We start from the raw sequence: 19,682 nt of genomic DNA, 5'->3' as shown, positions 1-19,682 counted from the left end.
AAAGAGGATTATCTTGCTGGGCACTGGTGGCTCACGCCTGTGATCCTAGCTACTCAGGAAGCTGAGAATCGGGGTTCAAATCCAGTCCAGGCAGGAAAGTCTGTGAGACTCTCATCTCCAATTAGCCACCAAAAAACTGCAAGTGGTGCCCTGGCTCAAGTGGCAGAGCACTAGCCTTAGGCTGAAGAGCTCAGGGATAGTGTTCAAGCCCCATGTTCAACAACAACAACAAAAAGAGCATTATCTTATTCCAGGACTTTGGTGTGTAGAGAAAGTAATCCTGTTCCCTCCTAGGAATCTAGAAGAAATATATCCTTAAAGAGAATGGGAAATCACTGAGCAACAGGAACCAGGATATGACAAAGACACCTAGACTTCCATTTTTATTGCTGCACTGTTCACAATAGTCCATATACAGAAACAACCCCGACTTCAGATGAATGGATCCAAAAAATGTAGTACCTATATACAATGGAATTTTACACAGCCATTAGAAAGGATAAAATCATGGCATTCACAGGGAAATGGATGGAACCAGAACAAATCATGTTGACTGAGATAAGGCAAGATCAGAGACACAAATGATGCATGGTCTCCCAGATATGCGGATGTTAGATTTAAAATGCAATGAGATATGACAAAGTAATCAGGACTCAAGATACCCATACAGGGCTGGGAAGGTGGCTCAGTGGTAGAGCGCTTGCCTTGCATGCCTGAGGCCCGGGGTTCGATTCCTCAGCACCACATAAGCAAAAAGAAAAAAGCTGGAAGTGGCACTGTGGCTCAAGTGGTAGAGCGCTAGCCTTGAGCTGAAAAGCTGAGGGACAGTGCCCAGGCCCAGAGTTCAGGCCCCACGACCAGACCCCTCCCCCCAAAAAAAAGATACCCACACAGCATGAGACCAAAAGAGGAGAGTCTTAGGAGAAAAGCACCAAATCATAACCCCAAAGATGACGCTGTATTCTCTATTTTATTCTCATATATGGTGCATACACGTGCACAGCTGAAGGAAGGAGGGAAGGCAACAGTGGAAAGCGGGTGAAAAGATATAGCTAAGAGGCCCATCAGCTGGACTGGATATTGATGAAAGTGAACTAAGCAACTCAAGGGTGGTGATGGGAAGGAGAGAATGAAAGAGAAAGAGGGAACAGCTGATACTAAGCAAAAGGAAAGAAATGTACATATCACCCGATCTGGAAGAAATAGTTGTAGTGTTAATGTATGTAGAGTTAAACTTTTTTCTTATGAAAAAGAGTGAACAAGAGCAAGAGAGAGACAGAGAAAGAGAGAGACAGACAGAGAGAGAGAGGGAGAGAGAAATCAGAACTCTGAAAATACTTAAAAGTTAGAACGCTAATAGTCACTGGATGGGTAGCGCCATCTGATGGACAATTGTACTAAGTACACTCTTTCATTCATTCGAAGAGGCTATTAATTAACCTACTACTTACTGAAATTGAGTGCCTGACACACAAAGGCCTCAGAACTCCAGCTTAACATTTCAACTTTGGGTAAGTTACTTGGAATTTACATTTGACAAGGGAAGGAAGGCTCAATAAGCTCCACTATCCTGTGAAAATTATATATATATATATATATATATATATTTATACTCATGGGTCCTATTTTTACATAAAGTTCCAAGTGTCCTTTGGGGAGAAACTATTTTCCACACTATTCTCTGAAGCAGACACTGGCTCTCTGGGGCCATGATTCATAGAATTTGCCAGATGAGGAGGCTAAGTTAAAAACAATGTCTGGGCATGGTGGCCTACTTATTATCCAAGCTATAGGAGATTCAGATCAAGAGGATCACCACTGGAGGCTAGCCCAGGCAACAACAGGTAATCAAGATTCTATCTTAACAAATACTTGGCATGGTGATGTGCACCCTGTGATCCCAGCATATAGAAGACATAGGCAGGATGACCACAGTCTGAGGCCAGCCCTGGGAGCAGGGGGGGGGGGGGGGGGGGGAGGGGAATGAGTGATCTTATCAAAAACAAAAAAAAAGGCTTGAGGAGTGGTCCAAGTGCCTTGCAAGCATTAGGCTGAATTTAAACCCCAGCACCATCTAGGGAAGAAGTGGGAGGGGGAGGAAAAGGGAGGAAGGAAAGAAGGGAGGAAGGAAAGGAAGGAAGGAAGGAAGGAAGGAAGGAAGGAAGGAAGGAAGGAAGGAAGGAAGGAAGGAAGGAAGGAAGGAAGGAAGGGAGGGAGGAAGGGAGGGAGGAAGGGAGGGAGGGAGGGAGGGAGGGAAGGGAAAGGAGGGAAGAGAGGGAGAGAAGTACAGACAAGCTCAGCACGGTGGTCACACTCAGAATCCCAGCTATATGGAAGGTAGAGCTAAGGAGATTACTTCAGGTTATACTAGGCTGTAACGCATTAATTATGTGAAAGTGGTAAGAAAGAAACCATCTCAATACCTGGACTAAGAACACCTAGATCTCTGAAGTGAAGGTAAGTAAAGTGAAGGGAAATAGTGCTTTTTTTCTCCTAAGTCCAGCACCAAAGCCTGGCAAAAGGCTAGATGTTCCACCTATGTCATGCAGTAGCTGATGCTGGTGATCTGACCCATGGGATGAGTTTGTGATCATGCTCCAAAACAGGAAAACTGATACGGGTGTGGGGGTGTGGCCAGTCTTCAACTACTCTAATGTGTTTGATGATACCAAAACCAACTCCCAAATATTAACATACTCTTAAAGTATGAGGAACCTTGATTTATGATTGCACAATGAGGTTGTAACTCTTCAGTAACATCAACAGTGTTGCTTACCAAAGCAATGTAATGATAATCTAAACCAAACTGAATGGCTATAGAAATAAAATTTAACAAAAATTCCTGACCTAAAAGGAAAGCCTTGGAAAAAATATTAAGCAAAGTAAACCAGACTCAAAGAAACATAGGCTAGTTTGCCTCATTTGTTGTAACTAGAGTGTGCCTATAAATCTACAAGAAAACACATTAGGGCCTGGGAAGGTGGCTCAGTGGTAGAGCGCTTGCCTTGCATGCATGAGGCCCTGGGTTCGATTCCTCAGCATATATACAATGTCTTTCGATTAGACATAGGTGTTACATATTTTTTACATGGAAGAGGTGTTATAATTATTGTCAATAATACCAAAGATCAGTCGATCTAAACTCTTACTTATAAGTCAAAGGGATACTAACATTCACTGGCCCCTTACTTCATTCATTAATAGCTAAGCTCAGGACCTTGGAGGGGAGAGTTGAAGTAAATTATGGGGAAAATATTGTCTCATTAATAGGAGCCTGATTTAAGGCTATGAGATCAACTAAACAGACTTGGTCACTACCTCAGTCCATCAGAGTAGCCAATGGAATTGCAAATTCACATAAAAATCGACTAGGAACCAAGACAGTGTACAATCAAGGGATGAGAGGACATGTGGGAGAGACAATCCTCCATCGATGTCTTTATGCATCCACACAACTGGGCAGAATGTGTCAAGAATGTAAGACAGCTGGATCTTTTCTCAGGGCTGCATTTGCAGCACACATCCCTGAGATGAGACTATGTCTCTCTCTTGGACAGAGTAGGCTGACTTACTGTTTGTTTTGTGATTAAGCAGTATATCCTCATTCCTTTGCCTGGATGGAATCCATACTGTGTGTGCAGTCATCCATTTCAACATCCATTTCAAACCTTTAACACCCTGTAGGACTTGGTATCCTGTGAATACCACACTGAAATCCTTTGTCTCTAACCCAGGAGTTCCATGGTAACTTATTAATTTTTAAGTAGGGAAACACTGACAGTTTATTTTCTTGGTTTCACTTTGAACAATATGTTCTGTCTGTGTGTCACACACACACACACACACACACACACAACTCAAGGCTGGTGTAAAAGCCCTACCACTTGAGCCACACCTCTTTGTCGAGCTTTTTGTGGTTCACTGGAGATAAAAGTCTTATGGTCTCCCGCGCCAGGCTGGAGCCACTGAGGCCTGGCTAATAAGATCTATTTCTGACACTTTCTCCCCAGTGATATTGAGAAAACATGGTATCACTTATTGGCTAGACAAAACAAAACAAAAAACCTATTTTCAGATTGTATGAAACCCTCCTTCCTTCCAGCTGGTACTAAAGTTACAAAGTAATTTAGCTAAGCTAATGACATGTGATCAAGCCTCAGTGCAGCATTTGTGTCATACCAAAATAATACAAACACTTTCAAGAGAATAATTTTCTCCTCACAAGAAAGAAGCATTTCTGTTTTCAGAAATCCTTGTCAGCATCCCTCACCTCCCCCCACCCCCGCCCCCGACACCCAAACTGCCCTTGTTCTAGAGGATGAAAGTATATAGTTAGGAATTTTCCAATCGATTTGATGTCTGAAAAAGTCCTGCAGACGAGGATCTCAGGTCTTGGGGAATTCTGAACCAAGAACTTCCAATTCTCTTCAGAAAGTTCAAAGCACCATTAAGAGACACACTTAGAGCCAGGTCAGACCGTGAGCATGACCTGCAAGACACTACTACTTCTTCGGATCCTGAGTGTTCCATTGCTCGGCCAAGGAAAGCCATTCCACGGAGAGGACCTCGCTGGAAGATCAACCACCCAAAACCTCAGTTTCCCCAACAAGACAATCCGCCCCCTCCGGTGAATCCCGCCCTCTCCAGGCCCTCAGGCCAATCAGAGGGAGGCGTCCTTCCTCCTGGTTGCCATGGTGCCCGCCGAGCACCGCGCTCCACTCACCAGATGTGCGGCGGCTGGTCCAGACGGTGGAAGCGGGTGGCGAAGGACAGCAGCGTCACCAGAGCCAGCAGGGCCCACTGGCCGGCCGCCTCCAAGCGCCGCCAGCTCTGGGCAGGCGGTTTGGGGCTTCGCGCTGCAGCCTCGGCGGCCACGTCCCGAACTGCGGCCCTGGAAGCCTGAGGCCCGCAGCGGCCCTGTCGAGCCCGCAGCTCGCACCCGACCAGGCCTCCCGCCATGGTCCGAGGAGTCCTCCCCTGCTTCAGAATCGCCCTCCGGCCCGCAAGCTCTGGCCAGCCCCCCCCCCCCCCCCAGTGGTCACCCGAGGGCGGTTCAGGGTTCCCTGGGAGATGTAGTTCCCTCTGCTGCCCGCGGGCGGGGCGGGAAGTGTGGCGGACGCCGGAGCCGCTACAAGGCGGCCAGAGGCGCATAGCATAATGGGAGGACCCAAGAACGCGAGAACCGGAAGACCCGAATCCCTCGAGGAACTACAACTCCCAGCAGCGCCCGGGGTGGGGCGGAGTCAGCCGGAAACTAGCGAAGCCCACCCACCCCGAAAGTCTTTTCTCTCCGGCATCTCCCTAAGCCTCAGTCGCGAGCGCTAACTTTCGTAGCAGGAAGAGGGGTGGCCCGACGTGCGACATGCAAGCCGGGAAGGTCGGTACTAAGCATCTGGGGAGGAGAGTTGGCTGGATAGGAGCGAAAAGAACCGCTTGGGGAGGGTTGAGCCAGGAGTGCACCGCTTCCCCCTACCCTGGTTCCACTGAGACCACAGGTTCCCGGCGTGCAGCGCGCGGCCGCCACTAAGACCGGAGGAGCTGTGCGCAAGCGCGCCGCCTGCTGAGGCCTGTGAAAGGAGGCCTGTGAAAGCGCCGACCTCGTAGGTCTAGGTGTGTGCATGATAAAGAGCCTCGGAGGCCTTGGGACTTAGTGACACTCACTACTCAGTGATCGTCTTCACCTGAGGTAGTAGCTTCGTGCGCTCGTCTCCGGTTTTCCCTAGAACCATTGAATTAACCTCTAGAGAAAGGTATTGAGAATACGTTTAACAAGCTGGTTCCATAGTTTCGTGCACAGTAGTTTGAGAAGCGCTGTCACGGCTCCTACGGAAGGTGGTATCCTCAGATGGGACTTCACATGGGATTTTAGAAGTCATGGCCTGTGTAAGAAATGGTTTTAAAAACCGCTGGAGCTATAATATGGGGGTAAAGTGCTTATTTAGGATGCAGGAAACTTGGGCTCGATTCCCATCATGGCAAAATAAAACATTTCAGATTAATCAGAATGAAGATTGGACTTGAATGAACTGGATACTGTTTGGTCTTAAAATTTAGCTCTGTAAGTGCGAAAAGGCTATGGGGATAGTTTAGCGGAGATTCATTTGTGATGTCTCTTTCCTTGCTGGGTTCAACCTGCAGTTATCTGTCATTCAAAAATACTACATGGAGGGCTGGAAAGCTCAGTGGTAGAGGGCTTGCCTTTCATGCATGAGACCCTGGGTTCAATTCCCTAGCACCACATAAGCAGAAAAAGCCAGAAGTAGCACTGTGGCAAAAGTGGTAGAGCTCTAGCCTTGAGCTGAAGAGCTCAGGGACAGCGCCCAGGCCCAGAGTTCAGTCCCCATGACCCACAAAAAAAAAAGAAAGAAAAAAAAAAAAAAAAGAAAAAAAATACATGGAAAGCCAGGCTCCAGTGGCTCAAGCCAGTAATCCTACTACCCAGGAGGCTGAGATTCAAAGCCAGCTCAAGCCGGAAAGGCCCTGAGATTCTTACCTCCATTTAACTACCAAAATTGCCAAAAGTGGTAGCATGCTAGTTTTGAGCAGAAAAGCTTAAGGACAGCACCCAGATCCTGAGTTCAAGCCCCAGTACCTCCCCTCCCCTCCCCACACAATTTAATGACTCGAAAATTTCCAGAAATGAACAACACAAGCCTAAGTATGATGAAATCTTAAAGGACACAAAAAAAATCATGCCTTTGTCCAGCATAGCCATGCTAGACACACCACTGGCCTGTTAGTCACTTAGCTGTTTTGATGATCAGATGACCTGTCAAGTTATAAACCCCTGGTGATTGTCCTAATGAAGCCAAAATCTAGGCAAGGACTCCTAAGTGATAATGACTGGAAACTTTTTCTTGGGTCTTGCTTTGAAATGCCAGTTACTCAAAGAAATTGAGTTCCTTAAACTTTAGAGAAGTCACATATTCACCTTCCAAAGGTAACAAAAATGAGAAAATGGGGCTTGGTATGAGCCATGGCAAACAAAAGCTATAACATGACTGACAGACTGGCAGATGGGGTTACTCATTTGCTGCTACTTAAGAACCTGAGTCCACTGACTCCAGGGTGTGTGTGTGTGTGTGTGTGTGTGTGTGTGTGTGTGTATGTGTGTGTGTGTTCCACTGACTCCAGGGTGTGTGTGTGTGTGTGTGTTCCACTGACTCCAGGGTGTGTGTGTGTGTGTGTGTGTTCCACTGACTCCAGGGTGTGTGTGTGTGTGTGTGTGTGTGTGTGTGTGTGTGTACAGGTCCTAGAGCTTTAACTCAGGGCCTGGATGCTACCCCTGAATGTGTGTGTGTGTGTACACAGGTCCTAGAGCTTGAACTCAGGGCCTGGATGCTACCCCTGAATGTGTGTGTGCGTGTGTGAGTGTACAGGGCCTAGAGCTTTAACTCAGGGCCTGGATGCTACCCCTGAATATGTGTGTGTGTGTGTGTGTGTGTGTGTGTGTGTGTGTACACAGGTCCTAGAGCTTGAACTCAGGGCCTGGATGCTACCCCTGAATGTGTATGTGTGTGTGTGTGTGTGTGTGTGTGTGTGTGTGTGTGTGTGTTCCACTGACTCCAGGGTGTGTGTGTGTGTGTGTGTACAGGTCCTAGAGCTTTAACTCAGGGCCTGGGAACCTGAGTCCACTGACTCCAGGGTATGTGTGTGTGTGTGTGTGTGTGTGTGTGTGTGTGTGTGTACAGGTGCTACAGCTTTAACTCAGGGCCTGGGAACCTGAGTCCACTGACTCCAGGGTGTGTGTGTGTGTGTGTGTGTGTGTGTGTGTGTGTGTGTGTGTACAGATCCTAGAGCTTGAACTCAGGGCCTGGGAACCTGAGTCCACTGACTCCAGGGTGTGTGTGTGTGTGTGTGTACAGGTCCTAGAGCTTGAACTCAGGGCCTGGATGCTACCCCTGAATGTGTGTGTGTGTGTGTGTACACAGGTCCTAGAGCTTGAACTCAGGGCCTGGATGCTACCCCTGAATGTGTGTGTGTGTGTGTGTGTGTGTACAGGTCCTAGAGCTTTAACTCAGGGCCTGGATGCTACCCCTGAATATGTGTGTGTGTGTGTGTGTGTGTGTGTGTGTGTGTTTACAGGTCCTAGAGCTTGAACTCAGGGCCTGGATGCTACCCCTGAATGTGTGTGTGTGTGTGTGTGTGTACAGGTCCTAGAGCTTGAACTCAGGGCCTGGATGCTACCCCTGAATGTGTGTGTGTGTGTGTGTGTGTGTACACAGGTCCTAGAGCTTGAACTCAGGGCCTGGATGCTACCCCTGAGCTGTTTTGCTCAAGCATTCATAGCACTTGAACCACAGTTCTACTTCTGCATTGTTTGGTAGTTTACTGAAGATATGATTCCCAGAGACTTTCTTTCCTGAGCTGGTTTTGAACCTTAGTCCTCAGATCCAGGTGTGAGCCATCAATGCTAGGTAAACATCCTGATTTTTAAATGTTGGCAAGTGAAACCTTTTAAGATATAGACACTCCCTTACTTCTGATGGGGTTATTCTGTTAAAGCCATTGCTGTTGAAAAGATTGTTAAGTCAAAAATTATTATTTTTAAAGGCCAGCACTGGTGTGTAACCTTAGAGGATTGCGGTTTGAAGCCAGCTAGGACAGTAATGTCTGTGAAACTCTTATCTCCAGTTAACCACCAAATACCAGAAGTGAAGCTGAGGCTCAAGTGGTAGATTGTTAGCCCTGAGCAAAATTCTATGGGACAGCGCCCAGGCCCTGAGATCAAGCCCAAATACTGGTTTAAAAGTTTTTGTTTTTTTTTTAAATTAAAAATGTAGTACATTTAACCTGCTAATTTTCATGACTTAAACTAGCTTACCTTAACATGCTCAGAATATCTACATTAGCTTACAGTTGTATACAATGATCTCAGGCAACAACTAGTTAATGATAAAGTGTTGAAAAATCTCATGTATACACTTCTTTGTTCAAGAGATTGTATGGTTGCATGTGCTAAGCAAGTATTCGGAGCTATACCCCAAGACCCACAGATGGGCATTTTGTAGACATGATGGGCTATAAGTCATAAGATATAATATGCAAACATCACTGGCAGCACAGTATATTGCAGATAAGCCATTTCCTCTTGTGGTCAGTCCCATTATATAACTGAGACTCACAGCTGCAACCCAGCATTTTAAGGGAGCATTACAGCATAGGAAAAGATAAACATTGAGACTTTGAAGTATAGTTTCTAAACTGAATGTGTATCACTTTGGACTTTCATAAAGTCAAATAATCATTACCATTGTAAGTTAGGGGCCACTTGTACTGTGTAGACTACACAGAAAACCTGAGGGCCAGACAGGACCTCTGCAAAGAGCTTGCAGCCTTGCCTTTGGCTGGCTGGAAGTCAGGAGACACTCTGGAGTGGGAGGAGGAGAATTCTGAGGTATCATGATCAAGCTGTTTCAGAAACAAACGTACTGTGTCTTTCCCCAATGTCAGAATTAATTGAATAACGATCCAATGGAAGAGCACTGGACCCGTAAATGGACACAATAAATTGTAACCTCCTTGTGCAACCTTTTGGAATTTGTGAAAATAAGATATGTATGTAAAATAAACACGATAAATCCACAAGTTACATAATTTTATTCACTTTAATTCAAGTACTACTGAGTTCATTTGTAGTTGCGAGCCATTGGCTCACTCATTACACTTTACACAGTAATATACAAAAAATGATAAGAAAGGACTAACGAGTCTGCACAGCTCAAACTCTGTGCTGAAGGCACAGAGAGTGTGCTGCTACAGACACAAAACGTCTCTGTGGGGAACCAGATAAAACTGCAGGCAGAGTTGTTCAGGGTACAGTTATCAAGTGCAGGTCTGGGTGGAAGGCCATTTCAGGTGTCAACTTAGTGAGCTTTGTGCCATGGGGAGAAAAAACGGCACTTTCGCTGGAGTTCAGGGTGGAGACAAAGGTCTTTCACTTTGGCAGTTTTCCTACACAAGGCTTGTGACTGGTGACTGGTACCGGCCATGTCTTAGTCTTGGGGTTTCTTCTTTTATGCCTCATGTAAGAGGGTTCTATCTGGAGTGATTAAGAAATCCATGTCTTTAGGGTCTCCACTATGGTTTGTTATATGTATGGATTTAAATTTTCATTGATATAAAATATCAGTTTATATCATGTGGTGTGCTGGTAGATGGTAGTTTACAAGGTGAGGTGTTTGTCTACTGTGACACTTAAATACTCAAAATTGGAGTTGGGTGGGGGTAATTAGAATCCCTAGTCTTTCTGCCATCATTTAGGGCAAGTAGGCTATGGAAGTTAGAGTTATCCCAGGTATACAAGCTGGCTGTTCTATGGGTGCCAGACCCCCAGGTGTAACAACTCCTAGCCAACTCCACCACCAAACTGCTGCCTCTAAGCCAGGCCACAATGTCTGCACAGACAACTACAAACCTGTCTACACCAGGAGCATATCACACCCTCCCTGAAGTTGGAGATGTGCCCTGTTCAAGTGCCAAAGTTCTGGGTAGCCCAGTTTCACGATTGGCTCATGGGTTCTGCTCCTCAGGGTTCCTCCCCCTACCCCACAGCCAGATGAAAGGAGACTGTGCTTGGGAGGCTAAAGGTCACTCACATAGCACCATGTCTGCTTCTGGGCACTTCCAGGCTGCTGCCTTCCTTGAGTGCAATTTGGACCTCAGAAACTCATGCCAGCACAATCAAGAGCTGAGAGGGACCTTCTATAACTCTCAGGGTCTCTGAACCAGACAGTCTGATACAGGCCTGAGGAAAGAGGCCAATCTGACCCCCTAGCCTGGGCGCTGGTCCTTATTTGTCTCCAGGCCCCTGAAGCTGGATACCTACTGAGGCTGAGTTCATATATGCACTTTTCCTCTCTCTCCTCAGCCCATCCTCTACTCCTATTTCCGAAGCTCCTGCTCATGGAGAGTTCGAATTGGTAAGTAAGAACTGAAATCCTGGGATAGGTGGGATGGGTAGGATAGGATGGAGAACCATCAGGTGTAAAGCTGGCCTGGGACAGAAGGGGTTCTCTGTTAGGTAGGACTTAGTTCTTAACAACTAGCATCTCTAGACTTCTGAGCGCCCATCCCCAAATAGCACCTCCATGTAGGAAATCCAGCAAGAGAACTATGAGGCAGAAGGGTTATTTTTCCTGTCAAGACTGTCACTTTTCCCTGCACTGCTCTCCAAAGCCCCTCAGCAACCATGCCTAGAGCAGGGTCACAAAATCCAAAGGTCCCTGGTAACCAGTTGGGGAACAGCTGGCCTCCCTCAATTCTTATCTGGCAAATTAAATGGAACTGGTTTGTGAAGACTACAGAGCTTTTAGGGAAGCCAAAACTAGGTCCCTCTAGTGTAGACCTCATCTGACCCTCCCCTCTCTAAAATAAAGTGACTCTTAGCAACATCCACAGTCATAGAAGCACTGGTGCCCAGTGCTTTGCTTTTGTGATTTCCTTGCAACCTCCATGACCCTGGAGGAAGGACTGTTGTCTCCATTGTACAACAGGTAGACAGGCAGAGAAAGGTTAAATAACTTACCTACCATCTTGCAGCTACTAAGAGGTAGAGTTAAAATCTGAACCCTGTAGTATGGTACCACCCTCTGGGTTTGGTTTGGTTTGACTGAATTTGGTGCTAGGAATAAAACCCAGGATCTCCTGCATGCTAAGGATTTGCTCTTTCACTGAGCTGCAACCTCAGCCAATTTGTGCTTTTAACTTCAGGGCACAGATCCAAGGTTACACAATTTGCAAATGAATGTGATGAAATTGGAACCCAACATTGCCTGCCTCCAGACCCTGACCCTAAATATAAAGCCACCATCCCACAGCTACATGACTGGGATTTGCAGAACCAGTAAGCAGGAACACTGAGTGTGGGAGAAAACCTGCCTCCAAGAAGACATCCCGATTGCCAGCTCACACCTGTAATCCTAGTTACTCAAAAGGATTAAGGTTCAAAGCCAGGCTTGGCAAGAAAATTAATCTCCAACTAACCACCAAAAAGCTGCAAGTGGAACTCTGGCTCAAGTGATAGAGTACTAGCTTTGGGCAAAATAAGTTCAGAGACAGTGCCTAAGGCCCTGCGTTCAAACCCCAGTACTAGCACCAAAAAAAAAAAAACACCCATTCTCTTAGATCCTCTGCTCTGGCTGAGCCAGAAGCCACTGTAGTAGAAGCCTTCCCCCTGGGCTCCAACCACATTCCCTGTGCATGATGGAGGTAGTCAGAGCATCCCAGGTTCTCCTCATACTGTTACACACCCCATCATCTACTCACCTAGTTCCTTTCCAGAGACCAGACATCACCATGTTTCAACAATCAAGTGTGCATATGCACGTACACCTGAGGTCTCTACTGGGTCCATCCCAAGCCCTTTACCCTTACCTTGCTACAGAAGGGAGAAAAACTGACCACCGGAGTCACCTTCTTTAGAGAGGAGACAGTACCAAGCTGGGCACTAACCACCCAGGAGTGTAGAAAAACCACCCCCTCAGCAACCGTACGTACCCAGGAAGATTGCCTTGGGAGTTTTAGTACCGCTATCTCCTACTCCTATCTTTGGACTCTTATAGCCCTGGCCTTGAAAGGCATCAACTATGAGACAGTACCCATCAATCTCATAAAGGATGGGGGACAACAGGTAAGGAAGCTTTTCCCCGACCAAGATGTAAGAATTGGATCTCAGCGAGGAGCTAGGTAAGGAGGTCTGCCCTCAAGAAGTAAACCTATGTGATATTTTCTCTTTGGCTGGGAGAGGATGCTTCTATTTCTCCCTTGTGAGACAAGGTGGCAAGCTGCCTAGCAAATAGGAACTATGGGAAGGCTCAGGTTCTAGGCTCAGCTATAATCTGGGCACTCCAATCCCTGACTACATTAGGGCGGGCAGCAAGTGGGTCCTTGCCCCCTACTGGGTCCTCTTGATGGCTGGCTAGGGTAGGAGTTGCCTTGGGGACTACAATGTGACACGAAAGGGAAAATGATAGCCAGGCTCTCGGGATGAAGCCCACAGTTCAATGGCCGCTGGGGTCTGGAATACTGCACAGATCCCCCAGAGATTAACTTGAGAGGTATGCCTTCTCCAGGAAAAGGAGTTATGGATGGATGTCAGGCATAGGCAAAGGCTTGCCTAACTCAGCTCTCTACAGCTCAAGCCAGGTTACCCAACTGACTCAATCTTGTCTCCATAGTTTTCTGAGGAATTTGAGGCACTGAATCCCATGAAGCAGGTGCCAGCCCTGAAGATTGATGGAATCATCATTAGCCAGTCAGTGAGTACAGGACTCCTGGGAGACCACTGGTGGGAGCAGGGCTGTAATAAGAGAACCTGATGTCATGTAGTAGGGTCTCAATGCATATTTCTTCAGAGGAAGAGAGAGATAAGTTGCTTAGGGAGTTTATAGTAATCCAAGTTCTGTAGAACAAGGTCCAAAAAGGCTTAACAGTGCTTCAGCTGAGAGGGGTAAGGAGGAGATGATGATAATTCCATTGGAGGAAGAGGAGGAGATTGCTGGACTTGTTTCCTCTAGTTCAGAGGTCCCATGCCTTCTCTTTGCTTCAATCTCCCCTGTGGGCAGCTGGCCATCATTGAATACCTGGAGGAAACTCGGCCCACTCCACGTCTCCTGCCTCAGGACCCAAAGAAGAAGGCAAGTGTGCGCATGATTTCTGACCTCATCAGTAGTGGCATCCAGCCCTTACAGGTGAGCCCTTACACGTGTATTCCTCTCACATTCATCTCCATATAGATTGTGAGGTGTCCAGAGAAGGATGTCCAGTAAACGTGTCCAGACTCATGGTGGGAGCAATTTGGTTTCTGACTGCATTCTGAGAAACCTTGTGTTTCCAAGGACACATCTAGAGATGTTCTAGGTGGGGAGGGCTGAGCAGGCTCAGAGCTAGGCCTGCAGCATTTAACTAATTTGTTCAATCACAGACAGGCATACTTAGTTTCACTGTACTTTCCTTCATTTCCTGCACATTGCATTTTCAAATTGAAGATTTGGGGAAATCCTTCATTGAGAAAGTCTAGTGACATATTCCCAACAGATGATTATTGGCAGAGTGTGTGTGTGTGTGTGTGTGTGTGTGTGTGTGTGTCTGTGTCTGTGTGTGTCTGTGTGTTTGTGTGTGTGTGTCTGTGTGTCTGTGTATGTCTGTGTGTGTCTGTGTGTCTGTCTTGGTGGTACTATTGGTTCAGGGCCTTGTATTTGCCTAGCAGGCATCTGACCATTTGAGCCATGCCTCTAGTCCTTTTCTCTTTTGAGTAGGGTCTAGCATTTATGGCTAGGCTGGTCTGGATCATGACCTTCATGATCAAAGATCCTTGTGATCTTTTTGCCTGGACAGGCCTTGATTTCTTTCCCCCTGCCCCTGAACCCCATCTCTGCCTCTCAAGTAGCTATGATTACAGACTTGAGTCACCATGCCTGGTGTGGTGGCATGTATCTGTAATTCCAGCTACTTGGGACACTTAGGTAGGAGGTCCAAAGGAAAAGAACTAGACCCTATCTGAAAAACAAACTGAAGCAAAAGACCTGGAGTATGTGGCTCAGATAGTAGAACAAGTTAGACTTCTAACAAGTTAGAATCCTCAGTACCACATAAATGAAAGACTTACTGCCACTGCATACTTAGTACCACAGTGTAGGGTGAACAAATCTTTTATAAATACTCTGGAACCAAAAATTTCATGTGATTTGTTTTATTACCATGGTCTGGAACTAAGCCACAATCTCTGAAGTACGTCTATATGATGAAAAAAAAAAATTTCACTAGTAAAACAGAAAAGCAGTACTTAAAACCATTCATCTGTTCTAATTCTGACTTTGAAAGGTAGAATGACTTTACCAGATAACATAGCAGGTAGGATCAAGCCCAGAACTCCTATATACACATTTCCACTTCTCTCATCTTTTTTTTTTTTTGCCAGTTCTGTAGCTTGAACTGGGGGCCTGGGCACTATCCCTGAGCTTCTTTTTCTCAAGGCTTGCACTCTACCACTTGAGCCACAGCACCACCTCCAACTTTTTCTGTTTTTGTGGTACTGAAGAATTTAACTCAAGGCTTTATACATGCTAGGCAAGCACTCTACCACGAAGCCACATTCCTAGCCCCACATCTTTTCGTTTTAACAAAAGGGAGCCAGGTGCCAGTGATTCATGCCTATAATCCTACTCAGGAGGCTGAGATCTGAGGATCATGGTTCAAAGCCAGCCTGGGCAGTAAAGTCCATTAGACTCTTATCTCCAATAAACCACCAGAAAACTGGAAATGGCGCTGTGGCTCAAGTGGTAGAGCCCTAGCCTTGAGCTGAAGAGCTCAGGGACAGTACCCAGTCCTGAGTTCAAGCCCCACAACCGACCAAAAAAAAAAAAAAAAGGGAGGGAATTGCACTAGAGTGAAAATCTTTAGAAATCAGTCCTTCCTCATCCCAGCCCTATCTTGAGTTACATTCAGTCTGGTCACAAGGACTAAAGTAAGGACAGGCATTGGGTGTGGGGCAAATAGGCCTCAAGCTATGTGGCCAAGCAACTTCCTGTGTCCTTACTCTTACTCGTGGCTTCCAGAATGACTGGCTTTCAGACTAACTGTAGCACCTGGTGGAGTAACTGCCAGATAGCTACATTCCTGCAACTTCAGGGCCGAAAGGCGGAGGCAGACCAGAACTGAGCTTCCCTGAGGGAGGTTGCCTGAGGGGCTGACTCTGGCTGGCTCTCAAAGCTATCAAAGATTTTTCTTTGGCTGCACAGAACCTGTCTGTCCTGAAGCAGATGGGAGATAACCCACAACCCTGGGCCCAGAAGGTCATCATTTCTGGCTTTGATGGTGAGTTTCCACTTGTTGAGCTCTTAGAGCAATCACCCTTACACACAGAGCACTAAGCATCTGCAACCTCCCAGACTGCTTTGGTCTTGATAGTGGCACAGAGAAGAGCAAAGCTGGGTAGACATCTAAACATAGTACCAGGATATAGTACTTCTGGGAGCCTCAGTCTAAAGGCCCATGTCTCTACAGAGCTGGATGAGGGCTCTTGCTTCTGCTTTCCTGTCCTCGCCAACCAAGAAATCAAGACCACTGTGAAATCAAGCTCCCCAGTGTGAAAGCTGCAATCTTGGCCAGATATAGGTCTGATATATTCTTGTCTACTCATGCCTTGTAAAGGGAATGGGTGCCTGGGCTTGAGGCCCCAGGAGAAACATGAGTTTGTCCCCAAGTACTCTCTTTCGGCCTAGCTGCCATATTCTCACGAGCACCCATGCCCTAACCTGTCACTTCAATAGCTGCCCATTTTGTACCTATGGAAGCCAAGTCCTAGGAAGGCCGGTGTTCCCTTCCTGTGCCCAGAGTGAGATGATTTCCTTTGGCCTCCCACAGCTCTGGAGAAGATTCTGCAGAGCACAGCGGGGAAGTACTGTGTTGGAGATGAGGTAAGTGTTCTTTGTCTTGCCCACGGCAATCTCCTCCCTCATGAAGATCTTGAGCTTCCATTTTCTCTACTTATACTCAACCATCTCCTCCTCCTTCTCTGGACAAGCAGAATGTAGAACTTCCTGAAGAGACACTTACAGGGTGGCATGGGTTCTTCTTTAGATTTCTGTGCCAGTCAGGGAACTACACAGCCCATTAATGCCTCCCAAGCTTCTTGAAGAGGAAGCATAGGGTATCCAAGTTGAAAGACTGCACCTCTGAGATGATGAGGTGGTTAAGGCATCAGCTGAGGGGTTAGACTAGATGTTTTCCATCTCACCCAGTTCTGAGATTGAAGATTCAGTGTCTTCGCCTTGGCAGGCCTTGGACCTGTGGTTGTTCTAGTTCCTGGGGCCTTGAGGTATTGCCTCCCTTTTGGGAATTCTCACTAAGTACCTGGCAATGGTAACTTTAATGAACATACTGACATCCAGCATAATGCTCCCATCTTCTCTGACCCACAGAGTTGATTGTCAAGGGGACTAGAGCATGGTCTAAGAGAAGCTCTAGCTCTGGGGGAGAGGCAGGCAGGCCAAGGGGAGTGGTAGGAGGGATGGTAGAGATGGTGGCGGAGCCAGAGCAGATGGAAAGGCTAGTTTAAATAGGCACACCTAGCCTGGCCAGTGAGTCTGGGGTGCTCACCCTGACACAAACTCATCCAACCCCCTTTTCAGGTGTCCATGGCTGATCTGTGCTTAGTGCCCCAGGTGGCCAATGCTAAAAGGTAAAGACTTCATCCTCCACCCTTCTTTCTGGTTCCCCCTTAGTTAGGTCTCCCATTTCAGCTACTGAGGTAGCATCCAAGCATACCTTTCCTCCATTGGCCAAGGAACACCCTGGCCTGGACCACAGAGGGTAGAAGAAAACAATGAAATGCCTCTAACTATGCTTCCTGCTGCCCAGGTGACCCTGGGTAGACTGGATCCTTGCTCCTGAGAGGAGGCAGCTTAACTGGCAGATGTGGTATATCTGTTCCTTCCATTGGTCCTTCAATACTGTATAAGTTTACACCACCCATGGAAGGTATCATGCCTCAAAGTAGGGCTATTGAAATGCATGGCAGGTTCCCTCCTCTAAGAATCTTATGACATGAAGAGATACCATCTATAATGCTTGGCACTGGGCTTCACACATGGCAGTTAAAAAAGGAGGAATAGCCAGGTACAGGTGGCTCACGCCTGTAATCCTAGCTACTCAGGAGGCTGAGATCTGAGGATCGTGGTTCAAAGCCAGCCCAAGCAGGAAAGTCCATGAGACTATCTCCAATAAACCACTAGAAAACCCAAGTGGCACTGTGGCTCAAGTGGTAGAGCGCTCGCCTTGAACTGAAGAGCGCAGGGACGGCGCCCAAGCCAAGTTCAAACCCCACGACCAACAAAAAAAAAAAAAAAAAAGAGTAGTAGGTAACTCTCCAAATGATACTGCACTACATCTACCCATTCCCAGAGAGCTACTTCTGAATGAGGCTCCTTCCTTATCCTTCCCTAGCCAGCCCCTAAACACTGTCTGGTCACTGCCTCTCTGTTACCCTTACTACCCACAGGGAAGTCTCTCTCTTTCCCTAAAACCTTGGCTTAAAAGGTACTTCTCTGCCATAGGTTCAATGTGGACCTCACTCCCTACCCTACCATCAACCATATCAACAAGACACTGCTGGCTTTGGAGGCCTTCCAAGTGTCTCACCCCTCTCGGCAGCCGGACACACCTACCGAACTGAGGGCCTAGCTCCCACCCTCTGCCCCACTGATAAAGGGATAGAGAGTGGCTCATGACAGATACTGGGTGGGCTGAACAGGTCTGGAAACCAGTGAGTCCTAACTGGGGAGACAGGAGACTTGAAGTCTAACTCTGGATCTGCTTTCTCCCTGAACTACATCTTCCCTTAGTACTCTCATCAGTTGCATGTCAGGAAGAGGGTGGGCAGAAATGTTAGTTATGTACATCACAGCAAAGAACGTGAAAATGATGTGAGAACATCATTAGATTACAATGCCTGGCAGAATTGACCAAAGTACCTTAAGAGACCTTGCCCTCTTCTTACTGAATCTGACTCCAGAAAATGTTTCACACTAGAATTTGGTCTGAAGCTGAAAGTCAGACCTCCAGCTTGTTATTATTTAGCTAGGTTTCAGAAGATAATCCTTCCCTTCCAGCTGGGATTTGTAGCTGGAATCCTCATGTCAGGACTCAGTAGAGAAAGTCATTCAGCAACTTGTCCATCTTATAGCAGGCCTGGCTACTAGACAGAAATAACTCTGAAGCCTGCCTGAGAAAATCAGAAGGATCCAGGAAGGAAACAGAAAGCAGGAAAGAAGGCATCCACTGACTAGCTGAGATCCTAGGACTAGGAATAGTACTGTTTGTTGCTAAGTTTTCCCCTCTAACATTCAAGCAAGTTGGCCCTCTCAACCCAGGCCTTTATTTTCAGGGACAGCATTCTCTCTATCAGTCCCAATATTGGACACTTTGGATAAATCTAGTCATGAATAATTATACTTCCCCCCATAGGTATTTTGAACACTTATTGAACAACAGACAATGATTTATAATGTATTACTCTGAGGTAGGGAGGGGAAGAAGGGTAGGGGTCAAACCTTCATGCTTGGCAGTGCTCAAGCAGAGCCCAAGCCATCCCTTTGTTGTGGGGAGATTGAGTTAGCTTCTGGGGGTGAAATAAAATGTTATATGACCCACACTGAGATTTCATTTCTTCCTTATACAGTCTGTGTACCTCATTCAACTAGAAGCCATTTTTTTCAGACCAATTCCAGGGCACCTAGTTCTCCCTCCTTTCCTAGGTTCCTTAGTATCCTCACCTCTCCTTTAGGACCTAGATTCCAAATGGGCTACTCTTTTTTTTCCAAAGGCAGAAAAAAGCTGAGGGTAAATGAGATAACCATATGAACTCTTTTCCTAAATTACTCCAGGTGCAGATAAGGTTCACTTGGTCTCTTTAGAGGGAGCGTTTACTTGGTAAAAGACTAATCTTCCCTGTAAGCAGGAGTAATCAACTTTTGATTTAGATATCTGAAATTAAAGGTGATTAGAACTCCTGTGGATTTTCTTTTCTTTTGGTCAGTCATGGGGCTTGAATTCTGGGCCTGGACACTGTCCCTCAGCTCTTCAGCTCAAGGCTAGCATTCTACCACTTGAGCCACACCGCCACTTCCGGCTTTTTCTGCTTATGTGGTGCTGAGGAATCAAACCCAGGGCCTCATGCATGC

General features: G+C 46.7%; 2 protein-coding genes across 2 annotated transcripts in view; one reads left to right on the top strand and one right to left on the bottom strand.

Moving 5' to 3' along the window:
• Positions 1–5,253, bottom strand: part of Pomt2 (protein O-mannosyltransferase 2) — a 42,683-nt gene extending 37,430 nt beyond the window's left edge. Inside the window, 2 exon segments of the mRNA XM_042692658.1 lie at positions 4,724–5,093; positions 5,096–5,253. Coding sequence (XP_042548592.1) covers positions 4,724–5,093; positions 5,096–5,156 — 431 coding nt within the window. The 5' untranslated portion in view covers positions 5,157–5,253.
• A 16-nt stretch (positions 5,254–5,269) lies between these two features.
• Gstz1 (glutathione S-transferase zeta 1) lies at positions 5,270–19,153 on the top strand. Its single transcript, XM_042692663.1, has 9 exons — positions 5,270–5,377; positions 10,871–10,922; positions 12,564–12,631; positions 13,179–13,259; positions 13,566–13,691; positions 15,741–15,816; positions 16,366–16,418; positions 17,133–17,182; positions 18,057–19,153. Exons 1-9 carry the CDS (start codon positions 5,363–5,365, stop codon positions 18,181–18,183), a joined length of 648 nt encoding a protein of 215 aa, XP_042548597.1. The 5' UTR covers positions 5,270–5,362; the 3' UTR covers positions 18,184–19,153.
• The last annotated feature ends 529 nt before the right edge of the window (positions 19,154–19,682 follow it).

Source organism: Dipodomys spectabilis, unplaced genomic scaffold (genome assembly GCF_019054845.1).
Source record: "Dipodomys spectabilis isolate Male_0828 unplaced genomic scaffold, ASM1905484v1 ptg000157l, whole genome shotgun sequence".
NCBI classification, from domain to species: domain Eukaryota; kingdom Metazoa; phylum Chordata; class Mammalia; order Rodentia; family Heteromyidae; genus Dipodomys; species Dipodomys spectabilis.
The sequence above is the reverse complement of the archived record's forward strand: the minus strand, read 5'-3'. Positions and strand labels throughout refer to the sequence as shown.